Genomic DNA, 24,232 nt, shown 5'->3' on the forward strand with positions numbered 1-24,232 from the left:
AAGCTATTCTTCTGCCCCAGCCTCCCGAGTAGCTGGAACTACAGGTACACGCCACCATGCCCAGCTATTTTTTGTATTTTTAGTAGAGATGGGGTTTCACCATATTGGCCAGGCTGGTCTCAAACTCTTGACCTCATGATCTGCCCACCATGGCCTCCCAAAGTGCTGGGATTATAGGCATGAGCCACCGCACCCTGCCTGCCATCTACATTTTTAACAAGTAATTTCAGTTGTACAGGTGATACAGAATAATTTCTCCTTGTAGAAAAATTACAGACAAAGGCCAGGCACAGTGGCTCATGCCTGTGATCCCAGCACTTTGGGAGGCCAAAGCAGGGGGATGACTTGAGGCCAGGAGTTTGAGACTATCCTGGGCAACAGATGGAGACCCTGTCTGTATAAAAAAAAGAACAAAGTTACAGATAAGGCTTAAGTCACCTTTGTTTGCCTTCTTCTGTCCCCATTTACCCCTGGCTGCCATGGTTTTCAGTTTGTTATTTATCTTTATAGACCCTTTTCAGTCCATTCTCACTTAAGTTCAGTCAGCATTTACAATGTGTCTGTCACATGCCAGACCAAGAATATAAAGAGAAAAAAGATATAACCCTCACACTCAAAGAGTCCACTGTCCAAGAAGGGAGAGAGACACTTCTCAACTGGCAATCGTATGTCCTGATAGTCTGGTAACAGATGCTAAGGAAAGTCACAGAAAGGAGGTAACTTTTGGCACAACATTGAAGGATGCCTTTGATTCTGGGCAGAGATGAGATGAGGTGGGATGGCATGGCATAGCATTCTAGTAAAAGGAAAGAATTCTAAGACATGGACATTGGAAACTTAAGTTCTAAGTCACACCTAGCTGGAATGTATGATCTTTGTGAGCATTCTTGGGTGATAGGAATTTCAGTAGTATCATAGTTGTCCATATTCAATGTGGCATATTTTCCTTAGTAAACCTTCTTATTGGTGAGGTTTCTGCTCCCAAAGCCAGAGAAAGCCCTTGGAGCAGCCTGAGCTATAGCAGGTCTTTTCTGTCTGGTATTACTAATAGTTGTCCCATGCTATTGCAGCCTGATTTCCATATGCATTTCTGTGCTTTTGTGTAGTCGTGTCAAACTCAGATACTTCGAGGCAGTGATGCAGGAAGGGCGGGGAAGGTGGCACAATGGTGTGCTAGCTGGGGTGGCCCTTCCTTAGTGTCTCCTGATTCTTGGCCATGTGTGAAGTGCCCTGTAACTTATTTAGTATTAATTAATTATGTTTGAGATAGAGTCTCCCTCTGTTGCCCAGGCTGGAGTGCAGTGGCATGATCACAGTTCACTGCAGCCTCATGAGCTCAGGCAGTCCTCTCAACTCAGCCTCCTAAGTAGCTGGGACTATAGGCATGCACCACCATGCCTGGCTAATTTTTAATGTTTTTTTGTAGAGACGAAGTTTCACTATATTGCCCAGGCTGGTCTCGAACTCCTGGGCTCAACAGATCCTCCCACTTTGGCCTCCCAAAGTGCTGGGATTATAGGTGTGAGCCACTACGCCTGGCACCATGCAATTTATTGTTCCACCAGGGTACTTTTGAGAGTCTCTTTTTAAAATTATGCCAAACAGGTGTAAATTTTGACTGTCCTGAGGAAACCTACATGTGTGGTCCCCCTTGCCGTGTGGTAATTTGGGCCCCCAAGTTTGCCAGATCTCTAGATTTTTCAAGAGAAAGCAGAAATGTGGATTTCTATGTGAAATCTTCTGATTTTAAATGGCTTCTGTTTTTAAAAAAGACACTGCATGAGCCAGACTGGCAATGCCACTTTACAAACTCAGCTTTAGTGTATGTAATTACAATCGTGAACATTTAGGATTAACTTGTAAAAGATTCCCCCCAAATAGGGCTCTGCATTTTTTATCAGTCAGCTATTGCTGCAAAACAAAATACCACAAAACTCCTAAGCTTAAAAAAAATAAGCATTTATTATTACTCACCAGTCTGTGAGGCAACCGGATGACTCTTTTGGTCTTGCTGAATTCACTAATGTATTTGTGGATCAGCTGTGGCTCAGGATGGAAGCTTTGCTGATCCTGGCTGGACTTTCTCAGGTGATTGAATGCTGGTCGGCTATGCACTGGTCTAGGATAGCCTCAGATGGAACAGCTGGGTTTCCCTCTCCTTGATCTCTCATCCTCCAGCAAGCCCAGGCTTATTCTCATGGCCGTAGTAGGTAGAGAGTGGACATGAACAAGAGTGTCCTCTTGAGGCCAAGGCATGAAACTGGTACTCTGGCATTTCCACCGCATTCTGTATTGGCCAAAGTAAGTCACAGAGCCAACCAGATAAAAAGGATGGGGAAAACACTCCAGCCTTTGATAGGAGGAGCTGCAAAGCTACCTTAGAAAGGGGATGGGTACAGGGAGGGGTAAAGAATTGGGAACATTATTGCAGTCAACCTATTACACTTACTTGTTCTTGTTTTTAAAAAGTACGTACTTTAATAATGGACAGATAAAGGTATCTTTCTTTTTTCCTTCAGATAAACGAATTAAGCTTTACATGAAAAGCCTACTTTGTCTTCCAAGCCCTCAAAAATGCATGCCTCCTATGCCAGGAGGCCTAGCTGTCATTCAGCAGGAGCTAGAAGCCCTAGGCTGTCAATATGCAAACATTGTGAATCTCAACAAACAAGTGTATGGACCATTTTATGCAAATATACTTCGAAAGCTGCTCTTCAATGAGGAAGCCATGGGGAAGGTAGATGCTTCACCTCCTACTAACTAAAGAAGAACTGACATTGGATGAGAGATTGGAAATCCGGCACTTTGGTATCCAGTCCACTTCCATTGATGGCATTAGAGATCCAGCACATTCTCAGTACTGTGGTGCAGTATTAGCCCAAATCTGTGTAATGGGTAATATTAGCATTACAGAAGACACACACATCACATAGACCCTCAGAAGACACAAACATCACATAGACCCTATTTGTGCATCATTTTCAAGTTTAAAACAGACATTTGTAATGAACAGAAAACAATTTGTAATGAACTATATTACCTATATAATACTTGTAAATGTTTTCTTAACCATTTATATTTGGCTTATGACATTCAACCCATAAGGAGCTGTTTTTCTCACTTGTCATTATCAAACCTAATGATTTATTTTGGTACAACTCCTTAAAGGGTTGAAGGTTGTGAGAATAGCTGAGGGAATTGATGTTCTGAATAAATGATGTGAAGTAAACATAATTGTATTTGAAATGTACAATTACATTTTATTAATGTGTTAACAGAAACTTACAAAGTAAGTCCTCAGATTACACAAATGTACCAAATCACACTTTATAATACCAATGGTCAGTATTTATTTAGAATTTGAATGTATTAAGTACATTTTTATGCTACATACAAACTTTAGATAAAACCTCCCTTGTTTGTTTAGTGAAAATAGAAGCAACTCCCTTCTCAAAGTATTCTAGAAGTTTGTTTCTTCTTACAATTTATCCTGCTCTCCAAGAAAAACAATTTTTGCACAAATCTCTTAGTGAATGTCCTTGCATTTCTCAGGCCATTGATAAGGTTAATATAAGAATTTAATATTTTTATGTGAGGCAGGGCTCATTTGGTTTACTTGTAAGAAGAAGAAAGGCAGTCAATGATACCCGTTCTCCATGAAGTTCGTATCTGAAAAAGAAACAGTTAAACTTTGGATTTCTTACCCATATGACTTAACTAGCAGATGTCTTTTGTGCTGATGAAAGCTTTACTGTGTTATGACCAAGATGCTCTTCTAAGGATCATTATCATTTGCTTTTTTTTTTTTTTTTTTTTTTTTTTTGAGACAGAGTCTCACTTTGTCACCCAGGCTGGAGTGCAGTGGTGTGATCTCAGCTCACTGCAACCTCTGCCGCCTGGGTTCAAGCAATTCTTCTGCCTCAGCCTACCGAGTAGCTGGGACTACAGGCGCCTGCCACCATGCCTGGCTAATTTTTGTATTTTTAGTAGAGACAGGGTTTCATCATGTTGGCCAAGCTTGTCTTGAACTCCTGACCTCGTGATCCACCCGCCTCGGCCTCCCAAAGTGCTGGGATTACAGGCATGAGCCACCGAGCCCAGCCTCATTTGCATTCTTGTTTTGTGGGTTTTGTTTGCTTGCTTGTTTGTTTGAGATGGAGTCTCACTCTGTTGCCCAGGCTGGAGTGCAATGGTGCGATCTCGGCTCACTGCAACCTCTGCCTCCTGGGTTCAAGTGATTCTCCTGCCTCAGCCTTCCAAGTAGCTGGGATTACAAGCATGCACCACCACACCCAGCTAATTTTTGTATTTTTACTAGAGACAGGGTTTCACCATGTTGGTGAGGCTGTTCTCGATCTCCTGACCTCGTGATCTGCCTGCCTCGGCATCCCAAAGTGCTGGGATTACAGGCATGAGCCACCACGCCTGGCCTCATTTGCCATTCTTGAGCATTAAATCAAACCTTGCAAAGTTGGGCACTAGTGATCACTGAGACTTTAGAGAAATCTGCTTATCCTGGAATTACTCTTCTTGGAGTGCTGAGGGAAGCACTACAGTTGGGAGGTACTTGGTCTGAAATGAGCTTCATTTGCATAAAATACATTTTTGATTGTTTTGTTTGCTAAGGACTCAATTGAGCCCTAGTAATTTGGTGACGTAGAGTGGGTAGAAAATGAAAGGGAGTATTCCTTTCTTCCCCAACCTTCTTTTCCTCACGACAACCTTCACCATTACGGTGTTACTTCGTTATTTTATGAAGTTTTAGGAAGTGATTGTGTGAATAAATTGTCTCCATTGTTTGTATTTGGGGAAATCTGCCAAAATTTGAGGAAATTATGAACGTCAGTTTTTTTTTTCTCACAATGCCCAATACATTAGCCATTGTCTCCACGGAAGCTGCTGCATGCAAGTGGAGTTTTACTGAAGAGTACACCATTGGTCTTAGCTATTTTTTTCTCTTCCTGCAGTCCTCTTCTGCCCACGTTTTCCTATGCACAGAAACTATAAGGTGCTGAAGACATTTGGTTTTCTCTTAAGCTGAAAGAGTTCTCAGCTGTTCTGTCTTTGGGGCATGGGCATCAGGGAGAATCTGACAGTAGAAAGGTAATATGTAGTGTGATTTTTTTGTTGTTGCTTTCTGGGGTGAACTGTATACTTAACAGGTGGTGTACTTCTTTATTACCGGATTTGAATCCAGCTGATCCTCTTTTATATACTCGATTATACTACAGTGGCCAGCAGGAAAACAATGTACAAACATTTTTTAAAATGCATTTAAAATGAAGGGCATTCTGCTTTTTTTTTTTTTTTTTTTTTTTTTAAGTGGCAAAGTAAATCTCAGTGTTTCAAGTCTGGATTTAGGCAACTACATTTACTAGGATTTTAAAAATTGTATCCCTTAGCATGTTGTTTATTTGGTTTTTACTTAAATGTTTACTTCTGCTTTTAATGTTTTCCTAACACGGTCTCATTTTGTAATGTAAATTTGTATTAAATGTCATACACACATTTTCATTCTTCTGCTAAAACATGTATTGTGTGCACTTACTAAATTTTAAAACATTAAAAATTATTTCGAGATAGCCAGTGTCTCTGTTTTCTAAACCACTTCTGGGTAGCCTGGGACTGGAATATTGGATAGTCTTTATTGGATAGTCTTTAGAATGATTCTTGTGCTGACCATCAGAGCCTTACAGACATCAAGTCATGTTTATTCACAATTCATTCATTGAGTCAACAAACACCTATTGAGCATGTGCTGTGTGCCTGCCAAGAAGTATCCCAGTGGTTGTGATACATAGATGATAAAACACTGTCTTCAAGAACTTTGTAATCTAGTGAGAAGGACAAACTTGTGAACAGTTACAATAAAGTCTAATGAGGGTTAAAAAATAAAGCTGGGCGCAATGGCTCATGCCTGAATCCCAGCACTTTGGGAAGCCAAGGCAGATGCATCACTTGAGGCCAGGAGTTCGAGACAAGCCTGGCCAACTTGGCAAAACACCGTCTCTATTAAAAATACAAAAATCAGCCGGGTGTGGTGGCACATGCCTGTAATCCCAGCTACTTGGGAAGCTGAAGCAGGAGAATCGCTTGACCCTGGGAGGCAGAAGTTGCAGTGAGCCGAGATTGCGCCACTGCACTCCAGCCTGGGTAACAGGGCAAGACCCTGTCTCCAAAAAAAAAAAAAAAAAGAAAAGCATAGTGCTAGGGAGAAAATGGTCAAACTCTATTTCATAAAGAAGATAATTCTTTAGCTAAAACACGAGAGATACATAGGAACTTGCCAAGAGGCCACAAAAGGAAAAAACACAACAGACCAAGTGCACAGTAAGTACAACAGTATGGAGAAATGGTGAGCCAGGGATCAGAGTAAGTTGGAAGAATGAAAGTGATGAATGAGAGGTGATCAGGCACGGTGGCTCACACCTGAAATCCCAGCACTTGAGGAGGCTGAGGCGGGTGGATTACTTGAGGTCGGGAGTTGGAGACCAGCCTGGCCAATATGGTAAAACCCCATCTCTCTACTAAAAATACAAAAATTAGCTGGACGTGGAGGCAGACACCTGTAATCCTAGCTACTCAGGAGACTGAGGCAGGAGAATCACTTGAACCCAGGAAGCGGAGGTTGCAGTGAGCCGAGATCGTGCTACTGCGCTGCAGCCTGCAGACAGAGGGAGACTTGGTCTTTAAAAAAAAAAAAGTGATGAGAGGTGAAACAAGAAAGACGAAAAGGTTATCGGATGCCATGCTAAAATTTGGGTGAGGGGCAGGGGTTGTCCTGAAAAGGAAAAAGAATCATTGCATCTCTTGAAACAGGAGAAGGTCACAAGCAAATCTATGCTTTGGAAAGATGGCCCTGACAACACTTGTTGATGCTAAAATATTCCTATGTCTAGTGTATGTATGCTTACATGTACTCACACGTGAAGACATGATAGCAGCAACTGAAATGGACTCTGGTTAACTGAAGCAGAAAAGGAGTTTATTGGACGGGCGTGAAGTACCTCACAGAATCTAGGTAATCAGAGAGGAACCAGGTTTGGAAAATGGACAGGAACCAAGGTGATGCAAGCTGCAGGAGTGCAGCCACTCTAGAATCAGTGCTGCGGCTTCAGATATTGATTTCTCAACTGTCTTTCTTTCTTTGCCTCATTTGCTTAATATTTAAAGTCCCACATATGAAAATTCAGTTGAGTGAGTCTTAAGTCAAGTGCCCAGGCTCTAATTTGCAGGGGATGGAGTGAGGGAGGGGAATTATGATCCTTACACTCCTGTGGTCCCACCAAAGTCATCCAATTAGGGATTTCTCCCAAATTGAGAGGGCATGCTGAGAAGCAGAAAGAGAAAAATAAATCCACTGTAATGATCATTCATGAAATCTTTAAAATTTGTATGTGAGAAACGTGTCAGGAGACCACCCAAACCAGCAGTGCTTCTGAGAATTATACAAAAGATGATTTAAGGAAAGGCGTAGTTACAAGAAGTCAACCTTTCTTAATAAGTGTAGGCGAACTGCTGAACAAACAGCCCCCAAGTCTCAGTGGTCTCATAAGCTAAATTCTCAAAGCACAGTTCAAAGCAGGGGGTAGGGTGGAGTTGGGGGATGGGTCTTCCATTCAGCCATCCAGAGACCCAACTTCCATCCATGTCATGACTCCACTGTCCTCTAAGTCTTCATTCGCTCAGCTGATAGGGAAGGAAAAAGACTGCCCACTTCCACTCATGTTCCATTGTCCAGAATTCAATAATGTGACCTCACCTTACTGCAAGGGAGGCTGGAAAAAGTGCCCAGGAGAAAGGCGATCATGGATATTGTTGGTAAGCATTAGCTGTCTCCACTTCAGGTCCCTGCCAGTGAACGTTCTCTTTATGAAAATAGGTTTAAAATCATGTGCCTGATCTTTCAGTGGTAACTCCCGAGAAAGGGGAGGATTTGAAAGCCAGACCCAGGAGAATCACTAATGAGTTCTGTGATTGATTGGCTAAGTGTGCTATAGGAATGGGGAGTGCCTCCTTTGTGCAACATATTTTTACTTTTCAGTCGCATCTTTCTCAAGACTGAAGTTCAGCCTGTTCTACCTCTGGGGATGTTCAATTCCAAAAATTTTCCACTAATTGTTCTGTAAAAGCATGGGACTAAGAGTTGTAAGAACTTAGTTTGAATTCACTCCTACTACTTCACAGCTATATGAACGCGAGCCAGTCTTTTAATCTCGCCAAACCTCAATTTTCCACCCTACTTCCCTACCCTACTATCTGCCTACCTCACAGTTATTGTGAAAGTAAAATGAGACATATTTGAAATTGTCTGCAAACTCTAAAGCACAATGTAGCCAGAATACATTATAATAACTATAATTTATGAGTCCTAAATCTCTTTCAAGCTTCAAGGGGTTTTAGTATTTGGAGATGTGATGATCAAATACTTAAGTACATAAGAACAAAAATTTTCGTATCTCATCAGAACCATGGTTCATTAAGCCCAATATTGTCATTGGCGGAGAAACCCAAGGGTACGCAGAAGGCTGCGGTTATTGTCCTTGATGTCAACTTCAAAGGCTAGCGACAAAATCCGACATGTTCTAATTCCATTTAGTAATCAATTATAACATTATCCTCTACGATTTACTTTAATCTTTCGAAAGGTATATTTGTACTATCAACTTGTGTCCTCTTGTTCTGTTTTCAGAGTGAGGCTTTACCTTTTCATTTCTAAACTTACTATGTTAGCTTCTTTCAGATTTCAAGGGAAAGGAACAGAGGGATTTATTGTAAACTTTTATGAAGAAAAAAGGAAATCCAGGAATTTGTCTCAGCAGCTGTATTTGTAGATGTGGTGAACCTGAATATAGTCTTTATTCTCTTTCAGAATATAATAAAAAAATATTAATAGCCACTGAGCACTTACCCTATGGCAGGGACTACCCGAAGCACTTTATGTAGATACCATATAACTGCACAGCACATTGGGAGGCAGGCTCCCTCATTTCCATATGTGGAAAATGAGAATCAGAGAGGCTAAGGAACTTGAACAATGTCACAGAGCTGGTAAGTGTATTTGAACCCAAGGAGTCTCACTCTGGAATGTGTGCCATCCTTCAAAAGTGTTTCTCAGGGCCACGGACCTGCTGGCTCATGCCTGTAATCCCAGCACTTTGGGAGGCTGAGGCAGGTGGATCACCTGAGGTCAGGAATTTGAGACCAGCCTGGCCAACATGGTAAAATCCCATCTTTACTAAAAATACAAAAATTAGCCAGGCGTGGTGGTACAGGTCTGTAATCCCAGTTACTTGGGAGGCTGAGGCACAAGAATCACTTGAACCTGGGAGGTGGAGGTTGCAGTGAGCCGAGATTGCGCCACTGTACTCCAGCCTGGGCGACAGAGTGAGATGCTATCTCAAAAAAAAAAAAAAAAAAAGAAAGAAAGAAAGAAAAAGAAAAGTATTTCTCAGACCAGGCACAATGACTCACTCCTGTAATCCCAGCACTTTGGGAAGCCGAGGCAGGCAGACTGTTTGAGCCCAAGAGTTCAAGGCTGCAGTGAGCTAGGTGACAGAGCAAGACCCTGTCTGAAAAAAACAAAAAAGGTATCTCTGTGGTGCTGATACCAAAGGCTGACTTGGCATTTACTTCTCAGCTTCTGTTGCTGCCCTCCCCTTTGGGGTGTCTTCATTAAAAGTGTCCTGAGAGTGAATATGATTGAGTTTGCTCGCCATGCATCAGTTTAGATGACCCTCAAACCCCACATTGGATAGGGTTCTCATGATAAGCCACTTCATCCCTTAAATCCAGCCCACATAGCTGTCTTGGGCAGGTACCTGGCCCTATTGGTTCTGACAGGATAATAAGATCACATCACACAAAGAAAGATCTGGGGGCATGGCAGGCAGCTCAAAGTTTTCGGACTATCCAGTCTTGCTTAAAATGCAGAATGTTCTCTGACTTCAAGGGTTCTCCCTCTGCTCTTGCCTTTTGAGACTGAAGAGTCCTTATTCTTTCTCTGACATTGTTTCTGGTCTTCTCTAGTTCTATTATGAATTAATTGAGACATAGAAATCAACCATATATATCTTTTTTCCAGTCTGAATGCATCAAGGTGTCAAGAAGGGAGGATAATCTTTTTCTTTTGTCTCTGGCATCTTCATGTTGAAGCCTCTCAGAACACGGTCTAATTTCTTTTACAGGGCATAACAGTCCGTGATGGTACAGCTCCAGTGGATCTTTCTAGTGTCATCTACAGACACGTCCCTTGAAAAGCCCTATGTGAGAACCACACTCAATTGTCAGGATGTGGTATAATGTACTCTAATGCCCTCATGCCATTGCTCATGCTGTGTTTCTCTACTTGAAATGTTTTCCGCTACCCCATGCTTTTGGTATGGCATTATGATAGAGTGGTTAAAAGCATGGGTTCTGGGGTCAAATAATTACGGATTTAAATTCCAGCTCTGCTTGGGCAAGTTTCTTAACCCCTGTGAGCCTTAGTCTCTTTACCTGTCAAGTGGCAATAATCATATTCATCCCCTGGGGTTGAACACTTACTTAGAGAATGCACATCAAGTGGTCATTGCAATGCCTGACAAAGAGTAAACACTCTGTAAACAGAAGTTCTCCCTAGTATTTCAGGGCCCAGATTGTATACCTCTGCCTTTCCTTTTTCCTTGCTCTCCCTTAAACAAGATCCCCTATTCCTCCATGACAATGGTCAATTTTTCATCTGGCTACCATAAGCCATTATACATTAAGTGATAAGATAGTATTCCAAGATGTTAACCATTTTTCCCTCTGTGATCTGATCTCTCTTTTTTCTTTTTTTTTTTTTTTTTGAGACAGAGTTTAGTTCTTGTTGCCCAGGCTGGAGTGCAATGGCACGATCTCAGCTCACTGCAACCTCTGCCTCCCAGGTTCAAGCAATTCTCCTGCCTCAGCCTCCCGAGTAGCTGGGATTACAGGTGCGTGCCAGCACCTCGGGCTAATTTTTGTAGTTTTAGTAGAGACAGGGTTTCACCATGTTGGCCAGGCTGGTTTCAAACTCCTGACCTCGTGATCCACTGCTTCGGGCTCCCAAAGTGCTGGGATTACAGGCGTGAGCCACTGAGCCCGGCCTTGTGATCTCTTTTCCCTAATTTCTCACCCCTCTATTCAAACCACTGGTCTTTTTGTACTAATACCTCAGGAAAATGACATGGCAGCAGAAAACAAAGAAATCATGAGACTGTTCCTGGCTTCTTGGTTTCAAAACTCCAGTTCCTCAGGGTATCAGGAAGAAGTTATAGATTTGACCTGGGGGAAGGACTGTAAGGGACTGTGGCAGCTATGGTCTAAGGGCCAACACCATTCAGCATTAGCCAATTGTTGCCATATAGGACTTTGGGACCATGGCTACAGGAGCTTCCTGCTTTTGAAGAGAAACTAGAAGCAATCCGGATTCTTAAAAAGTGAGTATAATATCAAACTTCACCCGTTGCAATTTTTTCTTTCAACTCACTTACTCTACACAAATATATTCAGGAACAACTGATGGGTTAGAAGTTGGAAATACAAAGACAAACAAGATAGTTCCTGTACCAAGAGCTCAGTCTGGATAATTAGACACATAAAAAGAGGATATGGCATTGAGTGATAAGTCTTAGGTTAGTGATTTCCAATGCATAATCACTAGAAGGCAGCAGCAGGGAACTTACTAAAAATGCAAATTTGCAGTCCGGGTGTGGTGGCTCATGCCTGTAATCCTAGCACTTTGGGAGGCCAAGGCAGGTGAATCACCTGAGGTCAGGAGTTCAAGACTAGCCTGGCCAACATGGTGAAACCCCGTCTCTACTAAAAATAAAAGTTTAGCTGGGTGTGGTGGCACATGCCTGTAGTCCCAGCTACTAAGGCAGGAGAATCGCTTGAACCTCGGAGGCTGAGGTTGCAGTGAGCCAAGACCACGCTAGCTCATGCCTATAATCCCAGCACTTTGGGACGCCGAGGCAGGCGGATCACCTGAGGTCAGGAGTTTGAGACCAGCCTGGCCAATACAGCAAAACACCGTCTCTAAAAAAAAAAAAAAAAAAAAAAAAAAAAAAAAAAAAAATTTCCTAGGTATGGTGGCACGTGCCTGTAATCCCTGCTACTCGGGAGGCTGAGGCAGGAGAATCGCTTGAATCTGGGAAGGTGCAGTAAGCCAAGGTCATGCCACCGCACTCCAGCCTGGATGACAGAGTAAGACTCCATCTCAAAAAAAAAAAAAGCAAACTTTCAGCCCCAGTTTACCAATCAGAAAGCTGAGAATGGTTTAACAAGCTCTCCAGGTGATTCTAATACACCCTAAAGTTGGAGAACCACCTTGATAATGGAAAGCAAAGAAGACTTTGGCATAGACAACCAACACACTTGAGCCAACCTTGAGATCCTCTGCCATCTATAAATCACTTTCGCAGTCCCTTCCAGGCTAGATGCTAAATCGGTTGCAATCTGGTAATGCACAAGGATGAGACACAAGTTGTATCTTGTCTCCATAATAAGTAAATTGTAAGAACTTCAAAGGCAGGGCTGATTCTACTTTTGGTCTTTTTCCCATTCTTCTCAAATTTCAGATGTCAGTGCAACACGTAGAAAATACAAGTACTGAAATTTAAGTAGCTCTTTAGGAAATAAGAAGAATTAACCTGGTGCAAGGGTTCTACCTTTATGAGGGAGAAATTGGAAAGCATACATGTACTTACAAATTTTCATAGTTTTTCTTATTGTTCTAAAATATACATAAAACGTAGCATTTTAACCCTTTAAAATGATGTACAGGTCAGCAGCATTAAATACGTTCACATTGTTCTGCAACCATCACCTCTATCCATTTACAGAATTTTTGCATCTTCCCAAATCGAAACTCCGTACCCATTAATTAATTGGTGCACTTTGCCTTGTTTTTTCTAATAGGATTTTTCTTTCCATTGATTTGTATGAGCTCATTGTAAACTAGAGAGACCAGCCCTTTGTCTTCTGCCAATTTATTTTTTTATTAATTCTATTCATTGGCGATTTTAAAAATTCTGTTCAGAAAATTAAAAATTTTCCGTGGAATCATAAAATCGTGTTTAGAATTATACTATGAAATCCTTTATGACTTGAGTGTTGCTATCTTGAAAACTTTCATCATCTCAACGTTATGAATATCTGCACTTACATTTTCTTCTAAGTTTTTGTTAACATTTCAATATTTAATCCACAAAGGTTTCACTTACATGTGTTTTCCCCAAATGGGTAATCAGCTCTTCAAACATTATTTACTGGACAGGCCATCCTTCCCCTACTAACGTAAATGTCATCTTTTCATACTAAATTTCTCCATACACTGGTCTTTACTCCTACATCTTCCATCAGTGCTTTTGAGAATTTTGAACACTCTTCCATCACACGCATGTACCATCATTTATTTAATTTATCTCCTATTAGTAGGCATTTGGGACGTTTCCTGCTCTTCCATACTAAACAACGCATATAATTTTGGACTACATTAAACAATTCTCTGCCTCAGTGGTTCAAGTTGGGTAAATTATGCGTTTACACTTTTCTTCGGATTACTTTTAAAATGACAACCACTATGTTTTCCTGGTCTCAATTATCAGAGAATTGGCAAGAAACCTGACAGCTGGGGCTTAGGATTCCCCGCGCCAGACCTCTGAGCTACACCAGGAGGCGCAGTTTCCCTACTCGGCCTCGGCCACATCCGGGTTCCACCGCAGATTCGGGCAGGGAGCAGGCGGAACCTTTCTACCGCGTCTCTAGCTAACACGGCGGGGACAGTTTAGGCCTCCGCGCACCGTTCTCCGGGAGTCTTGCAGTTCGCTTGGTGCAGGGAAGGCGGGCGCGGAGGTTCTATCTGCTTCTTCCTCCTTCGTGAGCAGCATGGACGTGCTAGCGGAGGAGTTTGGGAACCTGACTCCGGAGCAGCTGGCTGCGCCGATCCCGACTGTAGAGGTGAGTGCCAGGCACTCATGGAGCGTCAGGGGCCTGGATGCGCCCTGAGGGGGCGTTGCCGGGAGTGCCGGGCCGCTAAGGGGCGGGCTGGAGGTTTGTGCGCATGCGCCGGGCATCTGCGCATGCTCAGAGCGTCGCGCGTGCCAGTCTTTTTCCAGAGCCGGCATCCGCGTGCGCGAGTGAAGGCTGAGCCCAGAGGAGCTGTCAGCCGCTGCAGGGGTCGAGAAGCCCCGCGGCTGGCTCTCGGGTTGGAGCTCTTCCGGCATAGGTGTGCGTGGGGAGGACTGGCCCTCGCACTTACTGTGGGGGACGTATTGCATGTTTGCAGTCTTACAAAGGACACTGGGGGCCAGGGAGCTCAGGCTGCTTGCATGAAGCACCGCAGCTGGCTGTGGGGGTAAAACCAGATCGTCTGAATTCCAAGCTAGTCATCTTGCCTTTTAACCTGAAGTTCAAGTTTGGGTTGCAGGGGAATTTTAAACGCCCTGAATATTTACTAAAGAATTTGCCTGTGTGTTTTCTCAGGGAGAGAGTCCATAGCTTTCATCAGATTCTCAGAAGTTAAGGACAGCTGTCTCACAGCGAGCTGCCCAATGAAGTATGGCTGTCGACATGTTTTGTTATCTGATAAGGCACATATCATAACCTCTCTGAGCCTCAAAATCTACACTGACGTGGAATAGGGAAGTGGAGACGTGGCCGGAGACGATAGCAAAGGAGAGATTTCAGGGAGAGAGAATAAGATACTTGAAACCTCCTCGGCAAGACCATTGGATGTTTTTGAGGAAGGAAAGTAAATCCAGTAGTATTCGAGTGAAGAAAAATAGAGGAGGAGAGATAAAAGACAGGGTTAAGTAAGGGTCTTGATTATGAAAAGTTTCAATAAACATCTGACAGAGCTTGGACTTTGTCTTGGAGCAGAGCTTTTGAAGGGTTTAAGCAGGAAAGTGATATAATGAGTAAATCTGTCGGATTATAGGAACCTCCTTGGCTAGGCGTGATGACTCACTCCGGTAATACCAGCAGTTTGGGAGGCCAAGGCGAGCGGATCACTTGGGCTCAAGAGTTTGAGACCAGCGTGGGCGACATGGCAAAACGCTATCTCTGCAAAAAATACAAGAATTAGCCGTGTGTGGTGCTGTGCACTTGTTGTCCCGGCAACTCAGGAGGCCGAGGTGGGAGGATCACTTGAGCCTGGAAGGTCGAGGCAGCAGTGAGCTGTGATTGTGCTACTGCACTCCAGCCTGGGTGACTGAATGAGACCTTGTCTTGAGGAAAAGAAAACAAAACCTCTTTATAATAATTTGACAAGTTAAGGAAATTGGATTAGCAGTTCGTCAGATTCAGTCTATGAGTGCATGCAATAGGCTGCTGATCTTCATCAGGTAAAACTGTGTGTGTGTGTGTGTTTTTTTTTTTTTTTGAGGTGGAGTCTCGCTCTGTCACCCAAGCTGGAGTGCTGTGGCGCGATCTCAGCTCACTGCAAGCTCCGCCTCCCAGGTTCACGCCATTCTCCTGCCTCAGCCTCCCGAGTAGCTGGGATTACAGATGCCCGCCATCATCCCCAGCTAATTTTTGTATTTTTAGTAGAGAAGGGGTTTCACTGTGTTAGCCAGGCTGGTCTCGAACTCCTAACCTCGTGATCCGCTACCTCGGCCTCCCAAAGTGCTGGGATTACAGGCGTGAGCCACCGCGCCCCGCTGCAAAACTGTATTTTAACCATGAAAAGTAAATATCAAGGAGCCAGCATTCCCTGAGCACTTGCTAATGTACCAGGCTCTGTTTAACCATAACATGCGTTATGTTATTTAATCCTCTGAAATAAGTGCTATTTTCACCCCCATTTTGCCAGAGAGGCCCAGAGATGTGAAGTAAATAGCCTTGCATTAGAAGGCTGGTAAGTGGCTAATCTGACTCTTGTCAGTCTGACTCTAGTCTTCATCCCTAACTGCTGATCGGATTGCTTCTCCAGAGAGCTGAAAAAATAAGCCTGGGAGAGTTCTATGTATTGTGTGAATTTACACAGCTATGAAGTGATCAGTGCTATAATTCCAGCCTTCTGATTCAAGAATAACAGTTCCTCTTCCTGCTCTCTGGATCCAGTCCACCATCACCTCTAAAAAGTCTTGAGTTCTTAATCTATGCTTATCTGAAACTTCATTCCCACTGTTTTCCAGCCCAGAACCACTCTCCTCTCTTACGTCCTAACTCTCCTACCTGGCACCTGACTTGTCCCAATCCAGTCTGTTCCTTGCTCTGCAGCCAGAGCTGTCCATCTAAACACACAAACATGGTTATGTTGCTCCCTTGGTTAAAATTCTTCAATCTCTGTTGCTTTTAGGGCAAAATCTAGTGTTTACCATGTTTGTAATAAATTTCCTCAGTCTGACCAGTAGTTACTTCTCTAGCGTCTTTTCCCATGATTCTCCCCTCTCCCTCCCTTGAGATCTTTCTACTCTGCTCGTACAATTCCTTCTGGATCACTCTCCCATTCCTATTTGTAGATTAAATCCCACATATCTATGATACAACTTCCCTAGGAAGGCCTTTCCTGAGTCTCCTAGAAGATGGTAGATCTCTACTACTTGCTGCCATTTCCTTTTAAATTGAGATATTAAAATATTTACTTAAACTTTCCAACTTCAGTGTTTTCTCTAAAACTTTTTCTAGATAAGAGCTCAGTTTTACTTGAACTGGCCATGCCTGGTGTGTATTTTTTTGTGCTTATGGTAGTACAGCAGCATGGTAGTATGGTAGAAATAACACAAGCTTTGGAGCCAATTAATCAGTTATTTGTTGAATAAATATTTATCAGTATTACTGAGTACTTACCTGGTGGTGTATTATTCACAGGGTTTATATAAGTTCAAAAAATGTGTCTTCTGCCTCCCAGTGTGTTATAGGCTTATAGAGAGAGACATGTAAGCAGGTGGAATAACATGCAATAGGTACTGTGATACAAGTAGGCGAGGGGTGTATTGGTATTACAAATGTAGCTGGGATGTGATGCCTGAACTGAGTTTGCCAGATGTGGATGAAGTGTGGTGGTGGGGAAGCATTCCAGATAGAAGGAGGAGGCGTGGGCACAAGTACAGCTGCAAGCACAGCGTGTGATGTATGCCTCACTGTGGGCTCGAGACATGGTGAAGAGGGTGGGGAGGCACTGAAGAGGTGTAGAGAATGAGGTGCTCAGCTGTGCACATGAGGACATGCACACTGGCTTTAGTGTGTTAGCATTGAAAGGGATGAGCAGAAAGATTAGAAAGGAAGTATTGCCGCAGTCCAGGTGAAAGATTACGAGGGCCTCAACTGGCACAGGAGCAGAGGATAAATGCGAGGAAGGTTACAAGGAGGTCAACTCAGTAGAATTTTTGTTTTCCTGTCGATTAAGAGAAGTCAGAAAGTTAGGACTACCGGGTATCTAATTTGGGATTGACTAGGATAAATGGTGATATTCACTGAGATTGGGAATGGAGCTGGGGGAAGATTTAATTTTGGATGTACTGAGTTTAAGTAGCCTCTGAGGATGTAAGGTATCACTGCGCAGTCAATAGTTGGAGGCGACAGGCCCATACCCAGTAGCTTACTGCAGCAGTGATATTCACTCACTCATTTATTTATTCATTCAGTATTTATTGGAGTCTTATATGTGCCAGGCACTGTGGTAAACAGGATAGACAGGGTCACTGCCTTTGAAAGAGCCCACATTTGGAAATGGGGGGCTGTGGGATGAGATGGGGGAAGCGAAACAACACTTTCAAACAGTGTTGTTTGAAATCCTCCATTCCCAACCCTACTTGAGAATGAGAAAAGACATCGCCAGGGATAGAACTTTGAAGAACACCAACGTTTACAGGTTGGCAGAGGAAAAGAGACGTGAGAAGGCCCGGCCAGAGGAAGGAAAGACATAAGAGAATGATGTCACAGGTCGTTATAAGACAGTGATTGGCATGGCCAGATACTGTGGAAAGGGAATGTGAGGGGGCATCAAGGGAGGTCTTTTGAAGTCACAGCCTTGGTGACCTCTGTCGAGCTGTTTCACTGGCAGGTAGGTCAGAGTCCTGACTATAATGGAATGAAGGAGTGGGAAGCGAGGAACGAGAAGCTAAATATGGGGTAATTTGGGAGAGGTCATAAGCTGAAGGGCAAGGAAGAAAGTAGTCAGAGGAGCTGCTGGGTCTTAAATTTTTTTTTGTTCTTTTTAAATGGGAAGATTTGAATAATTTACTAGTTTTAAATAGAACAGGTTGAATATCAACGACTGAACTGGGGCAAGGTTTACAGTCTTCAGGAGAAGGTTGGCAGGATTGTGTTCGTGGCAGAAGGGTTAGACTTAGACCAAGGAATGGATGGTCCTTCCTTTGAAATGGGAGGAAGCGAGCATGAGAAGGGGTGTAGAGAAAGGAATTTGAAGATGTGGGAGTATTAGCTCATAGGGCTGCCATAACATAGTAACCACCAACTAGGTGGCTTAAACAAAAGAAATTTATTTTCTCCTAATTCTGGAGGTTAGAAGTCTGAGATCAGGGTGACAGCAGAGCCGGCTCCTTCTGAGGGCTCTGAGAGAGGATCTGCTCTGTGCTCACCCCACTATAGGTGTTTAAAACTCTGGCAATCTTTGGCCTCCCTTGGCTTGCAGAAGCTTCACCGAGACTTCTACCTTCATCTTCACATGGCATTGTCCTTGTGTGCATCTCTATGTCCAATTTCTCTTTTTTATGAGGACACCAGTTGTATTGGATTAGGGCTTACCCTAATGACTCATTTTACTTAATCACCTTTGTCAAGACCCCATCTTCAAAAGCAGTCACATTCTGAGATACTTCGGGTTAGGACTTTAGCATGTGAATTTTGAGAGGGACACAATTCAACCTATATCATTGTCATTCTTCTATTTTTAAATTTAGGTGTAATTTATATAATAAAAGATATGGATACTAGATATTCGGTTACATTGGTTTTATATTTATGTGCTATATGTGGACATTTGCATCACCCCAGAAAGTTCCCTTATGACCCTTTTCAGTCTATCCCCCCAACCACCTTTTGATTTCTGTCATCATAGATTAGCTTTGCCTGCCTCCCTTCTGGAAAATGTTTTTGACTATATCCAGGTGTCTGCCACCCTGCCTGGCCACTCCTCGGTCTCCTTTGCTGGAGCTGCCTTCTGCTCCTCCTCTCTAATTGTTGAATGTTCTTGGTTGGTCTCACTTTATGGAACTCTTCTCATCCACACTACATAGGTGATCTCATCTATCACATGCCTTTAATTACCATCCACTTGTTAATCTCTCCCTAGTTTATATCTCCCGGCCACTCCATTCCCGAATTCCAGTCTCATTTGTTGCCTCCTTGACATTTCCACCTGAATGTCTAATGCAAGCTTAACATACCCAAACCAAACTTCTGGTAGCCCCTCCACACCTAAACCTGCTGTTCCTACAGTGTTCCTCATCTCCATCAATTGTAACTCTGTCCCTCTAGTTGCTCAGGCAGTGTAGGAAGCTATCACCATATGTGCCATCCTTCTGTAGCCCTGAGATGAGCTCTGACCAGACAGTAGTTGAGAGAGAGTGGGAGGGAGACAGAACTCCCTTTGGGTCTTGAGAACCAGCTCTCCCACCAGATTCTCTGAGCCTTATTTTCCTTTTCTCAAACTGGCAGACTTCACTTAGGAAGTGTCATGAGCATAAAAGAAAGGATTGAAAAGTGCTTAAAATATTGAGTCATCAAGAAGGGATTAAGTTATATTCTGTTTAAGAAATCTGTAGTGTTATGTATGTATGTATATACATATTTATATGCATATGCACACATGTGATTGCCATAAAAATGTTAAAAATTGTTCTTTTTGTTTTGACTTACTTTCCTTTGCTTATTTTGGTACATTAAAATAACATGAATGTACTGGTGTTGGTACAGAGTTCTGATATTCTTCTTGTTTTGGCTCACAGGAAAAATGGAGGCTGCTTCCAGCATTTTTAAAGGTAATTGTTTCACATTTAATAATAATTGGTTATTTTTCAGATGAAAAGGTCAAGAACTAAGCCATTTTTTAAAGATTAAATTTTTGTCATCAACGTTTTTTGATTTTGTGTAGCTGTGTTGCTAGGTTTTGGAAATACAAGGAATTATAAGGTAAAATCCCTACCTGAAAGGTGCTGGTTTGGGGAATGGTAGTCTAATTTTAGAGAGAAGTAGTAGTACATGCATAGTAGCATGGCACATGATTGAAAACCAAAGTGCTATCAGCAAAAGAGCGATGGTCAGAGAGGGCCACCCAAATGAAGTGAGACATAAACCACATCTTAAGAGAAGAAGGTTTAAGCTGAAAGCTGGGTGCAGAGAGTATGGCTTAATAAAGGTGTTCAAGAGGAGCCTCCACAGGGTCTGCAGGAAACAGCGACCAGTCAAGAGGAGTTGCTGAATGTGATACGATGTGGTATCGGGCTTCAATTCAATTTCCAAGAGCTTATGCTAAGAAGTAGTGAGTACCACAGCGAGAGACCACTTGGTACCCACTAGGATAGCTATGATCAAAATAGAATGTTAATAAGGGTGTGGAGGAATGGGAACTGTCCACTGTAGGAACGTAAAGTGTTATAACCACTTTGGAAAACAGGCTGGCAGTTTCTCAAATGGTTAAACAAAAAGTTACCACATCCTCCAGCAATTCCACTCCTAGATATCTGCCCAAGAGAAGTGAAAACGTGTCCATGCAGAAACCTGTACACAAATGCTCATAGCAGTGTTATTCATAATAGCCAAGAGTGGAAACAACCCAAATGGACATCAGCTGCTGGATGGATACACAAAATCCGATATATCTGTACAACAGAGTATTATTTGGCAATAAAAATAAATTGAGTATATTACCTGCTGCAACATGGACGAATCTTGAAAGCATTGTGCTAAGTGAAAGAATGGAGACTTGAAAAATGAGGCTGGTCATGGTGGATCATGCCTGTAATCCCAGCACTTTGGGAGGCTGAGGTGGGCAGATCACGAGGTCAGGAATTTGAGACCAGGCTGGCCAACATAGTGAAACCTCATCTCTACTAAAGATACAAAAAATTAGCTGATGTGGTGGTGGGCCCCTGTGATCCCAGCTACTTGGGAGGCTGAGACAGGAGAATCGCTTGAACCTGGGAGGCAGAGGTTGCAGTGAGCCGAGATCGCACCACTGCAGTCCAGCCTGGTGACAGTGTGAGACTCCGTCTCAAAAAAAGAAAAATGAGTAGAGTTTTGTCTCTACTCATTTTGAACTCTACTCTAGAATTCAGTTGGGTGTTATGGGCAGAGGGAAGAGTGCTGGGAAATGAGGCTGGGAAAGTTGTCGGGGCCAGATTCCTGATCAGATTTGAAAGCCATGTTAAGGATTTTGCTTTTCTTCTAAAAGCCATAGGAAGCTATTGAGTTTCTAAGTAGTGGATTGACCAAGAATCAAATAAAATGGTCGTAAGGTCAATAAATTTTTCTTTTCCTCTAGGAGACCAGGTCTTGCTACATTGCCCAGGCTGGATTTAAACTCTTGAGTTTGATCCTCCTGCCTCTGCCTCCTGAGTAGCTGCAACTATAGGAATGTAACACCTTGCCCGGCTTTTTGTTATTTTTTAAAAGGAGCTGCACATAAATGGAGAAGAAGGTGCTGGGCACAGTGGCTCACACCTGTAATCCCAGCACTTTGGGAGGAAGAGACAAGGCGGATCATTTAAGGTTGGGAGTTTGAGATTGACTAGCCTGGCCAACATGGTGAAACCCTGTTTCTACTAAAAATACAAAAATTAGCTGGGCATGGTGACGGGCACCTGTAATCCCAGCTACTCAGAAGGCTGAGGCACCTGAACCACTTGATGCAGGGAGGCGGACGTTGCAGTGAGCCAAGATCGCGCCCTTGTACTCCAGCCTGGGCAATACAGCGAGACTGTCTTCAAAAAAAAATTTTTTTTTTTTTTGTTAAAAACTAAGATACAAATACACACATTAGCCTGGGCCAGAATCATCAGTATCACTGTCTTCCACCTCCGTGCCTTGTCCCACTGGAGGGTCTTTATGGACAATAACACACATGGAGCTGTCATCTTCTAGGATAACAATGCTTACTTCTAGAATACTTCCTGAGGGGCCCGCTGGAGGCTCTTCTTGAGGAGGGGGTCACTCTTTTCAGAAATACACGCTATGAAATCAAATCAAGTCGTAAGTCGTCAGGCGATAGGAATTTTTCAGCTCCGTTATAATCTTTATAGGACTGTTGTCAGATATATGCTTCATAGTTGAATGAAGTGTTATGTGGCACATGACCATATATTCACATACTCATATTTTGATTTCCGAAAGTCAGATTACTTCTCAAGAAGGAAAACTGTCGAGGATATACTAGTAAGATGATGCAGAAATGGAATGAGAACACACTAATGAAAAAATTTACTAAATAAAATTCATGGATTTTTTTTCTCACTTTGGTTTTGATAAAAATTTGATGTTCACCTATTATTAGATTCCATTATATGATTTATTATTTTGTTGCTAACCTGTTTACTTTCTCTTTCTATTTGTTTAGGTGAAAGGCCTTGTGAAACAGCATATAGATTCATTTAACTATTTCATTAATGTAGAGGTAAGCATCAGACATTAGAAATAGACATAAACTAAGGATTAATTGGAAGCCAGAGTCTTTACTAATGTTGCATTTTCCACTGCAGATAAAGAAGATAATGAAAGCCAATGAAAAGGTTACAAGTGATGCTGACCCTATGTGGTACTTAAAGTAAGGAACCAACTATTCTTAATTTGCTATGTTAGATCTATGTGGGTTACATCTAACATTTTTTAAAGTGAGTGAAGTTGCTATCAAAACTCTTTTAAAATCATCGTCTTGGCCAGGCGCAGTGGCTTATGCCTGTAATACCCAGCACTTTGGGAGGCCAAGGTGGGCAGATCACCTGGGGTCAGGAGTTCGAGACCAGCCTGGCCAACATGGTTAAACCCTGTCTCTACTAAAAATACAAAATTAGCCAGGCGTGGTGGTGCACATCTGTAATTCCAGATACTCAGGAGGCTGAGGCAAGAGAATCACTTGAATCTGGGACAGGGAGATTGCAGTGAGCTGAGACTGCCACTGCACTCCAACTCGGGCGACAGAGCAAGACTCCGACTCAAAAAAAAAAAAGAAAAAAGAAATCATTGTCTTTTATTAACTATAAAGTGCTCAAATTAAATTTTTGACTGGCAAATTATAATGAGTTATGGTTGGGAAATTTTTGAAACTATTAGATTTTATATATTTAAGTTTTTATTTTGAAACAATGTTAAGCTTAAAAGAAAAACTGCAAAAATAGTACAAAGAGTTCTTCAATATTCTTCACCAAGCCTTCACTGATATTAACATCTTACATAACCATAGCACAATGATCAAAACCAGGAAGTCAGCACTGATATGATGTGGTCTACTAATCTGTAGACCTTATTTGATGTTTTCTCACAAATGTTCTTTTTCTGGTGTAGGAATCAGTCCAGAGCTCCGTGTTATGTTTAGTTGTCTTGTATCCTTAGTCTCCTCAATTTTTGACAGTCCCTCCATCTTTCTTGGTCTTTCATGACATTGACACTTTTGAACAATCTAGTCAGTATTTGTAGAAGTTCCTTTAATTTGAGTTTGTATGACATGTGATCATTATTAGATTGGGTTTTACTTTTTTGGCAAGAATACCACAGAAGCAATGTTTTGTGTTCTCACTGATTCATATTGGGGTTACAGATGCCAGTATGTTTTATTACTGATGATTTTAACTTTGTTCACTTGGTTAAGGTAGAATCTTCCAGATTTCTCCACTGAAAAGTTACTATTTTTCCTTTTGTAGTTAATAAGTATCTTATAGGGAGATTCTTTGAGACTATGCAACTACCCTTTCTCATCATAATTTCACCAACAATTTTTGGCATACATTGATGATTCTTACCTATAACAGTTATTATTGTGGGCTTACCTAAGGGTGAACCTTTATTTCTATCATTCCTTCTGCATTGATACTGGAATTCTATACGGAATAGTTTCCTCTTCCCCTCACTTATCTCTCTATATTATTAATTTATATCAATTTGGACTCATGGATGTTTTATTTTATTCTATGAGTACTATCATATGTGTATCCAGTACTGCCATTTTTCTGTTGTTCAGACTGTTTCAGCTTTGACCATAGGGAGACCCTTCAGATTGACTCCTGTGTCCTTTCATGATGCCACCATTATTTTTTGAGCACTCCTTTGCTTT

General features: G+C 42.3%; 2 protein-coding genes across 8 annotated transcripts in view; both read left to right on the top strand.

Annotated features, from left to right (window-relative positions):
• The window catches only part of TCP11L2 (t-complex 11 like 2), a 44,034-nt gene extending 38,452 nt beyond the window's left edge, over nucleotides 1–5,582 (top strand). For all 4 annotated transcript variants that reach the window (XM_045365841.2, XM_015431475.3, XM_005572100.4 and 1 more), the window contains one exon: nucleotides 2,520–5,582. In XM_045365841.2, the coding sequence (XP_045221776.2) occupies nucleotides 2,520–2,764 (245 nt within the window). In that variant the 3' untranslated portion in view covers nucleotides 2,765–5,582. The remainder of the gene's footprint in view (nucleotides 1–2,519) is intronic.
• An 8,233-nt stretch (nucleotides 5,583–13,815) lies between these two features.
• Nucleotides 13,816–24,232, top strand: part of POLR3B (RNA polymerase III subunit B) — a 136,762-nt gene continuing 126,345 nt past the window's right edge. For 3 of the 4 annotated variants that reach the window (XM_005572107.4, XM_015431480.3, XM_015431478.3), the window contains exons 1-4: nucleotides 13,816–13,962; nucleotides 19,917–19,949; nucleotides 22,523–22,579; nucleotides 22,665–22,729. In XM_005572107.4, the coding sequence (XP_005572164.1) occupies nucleotides 13,891–13,962; nucleotides 19,917–19,949; nucleotides 22,523–22,579; nucleotides 22,665–22,729 (227 nt within the window). In that variant the 5' untranslated portion in view covers nucleotides 13,816–13,890. Of the gene's footprint in view, nucleotides 13,963–14,118; nucleotides 14,231–19,916; nucleotides 19,950–22,522; nucleotides 22,580–22,664; nucleotides 22,730–24,232 lie in introns of those variants that run through there. The other variant, XM_045365845.2, reaches the window with a different exon arrangement.

This window comes from Macaca fascicularis, chromosome 11 (assembly GCF_037993035.2).
Source record: "Macaca fascicularis isolate 582-1 chromosome 11, T2T-MFA8v1.1".
NCBI classification, from domain to species: Eukaryota; Metazoa; Chordata; class Mammalia; order Primates; family Cercopithecidae; genus Macaca; species Macaca fascicularis.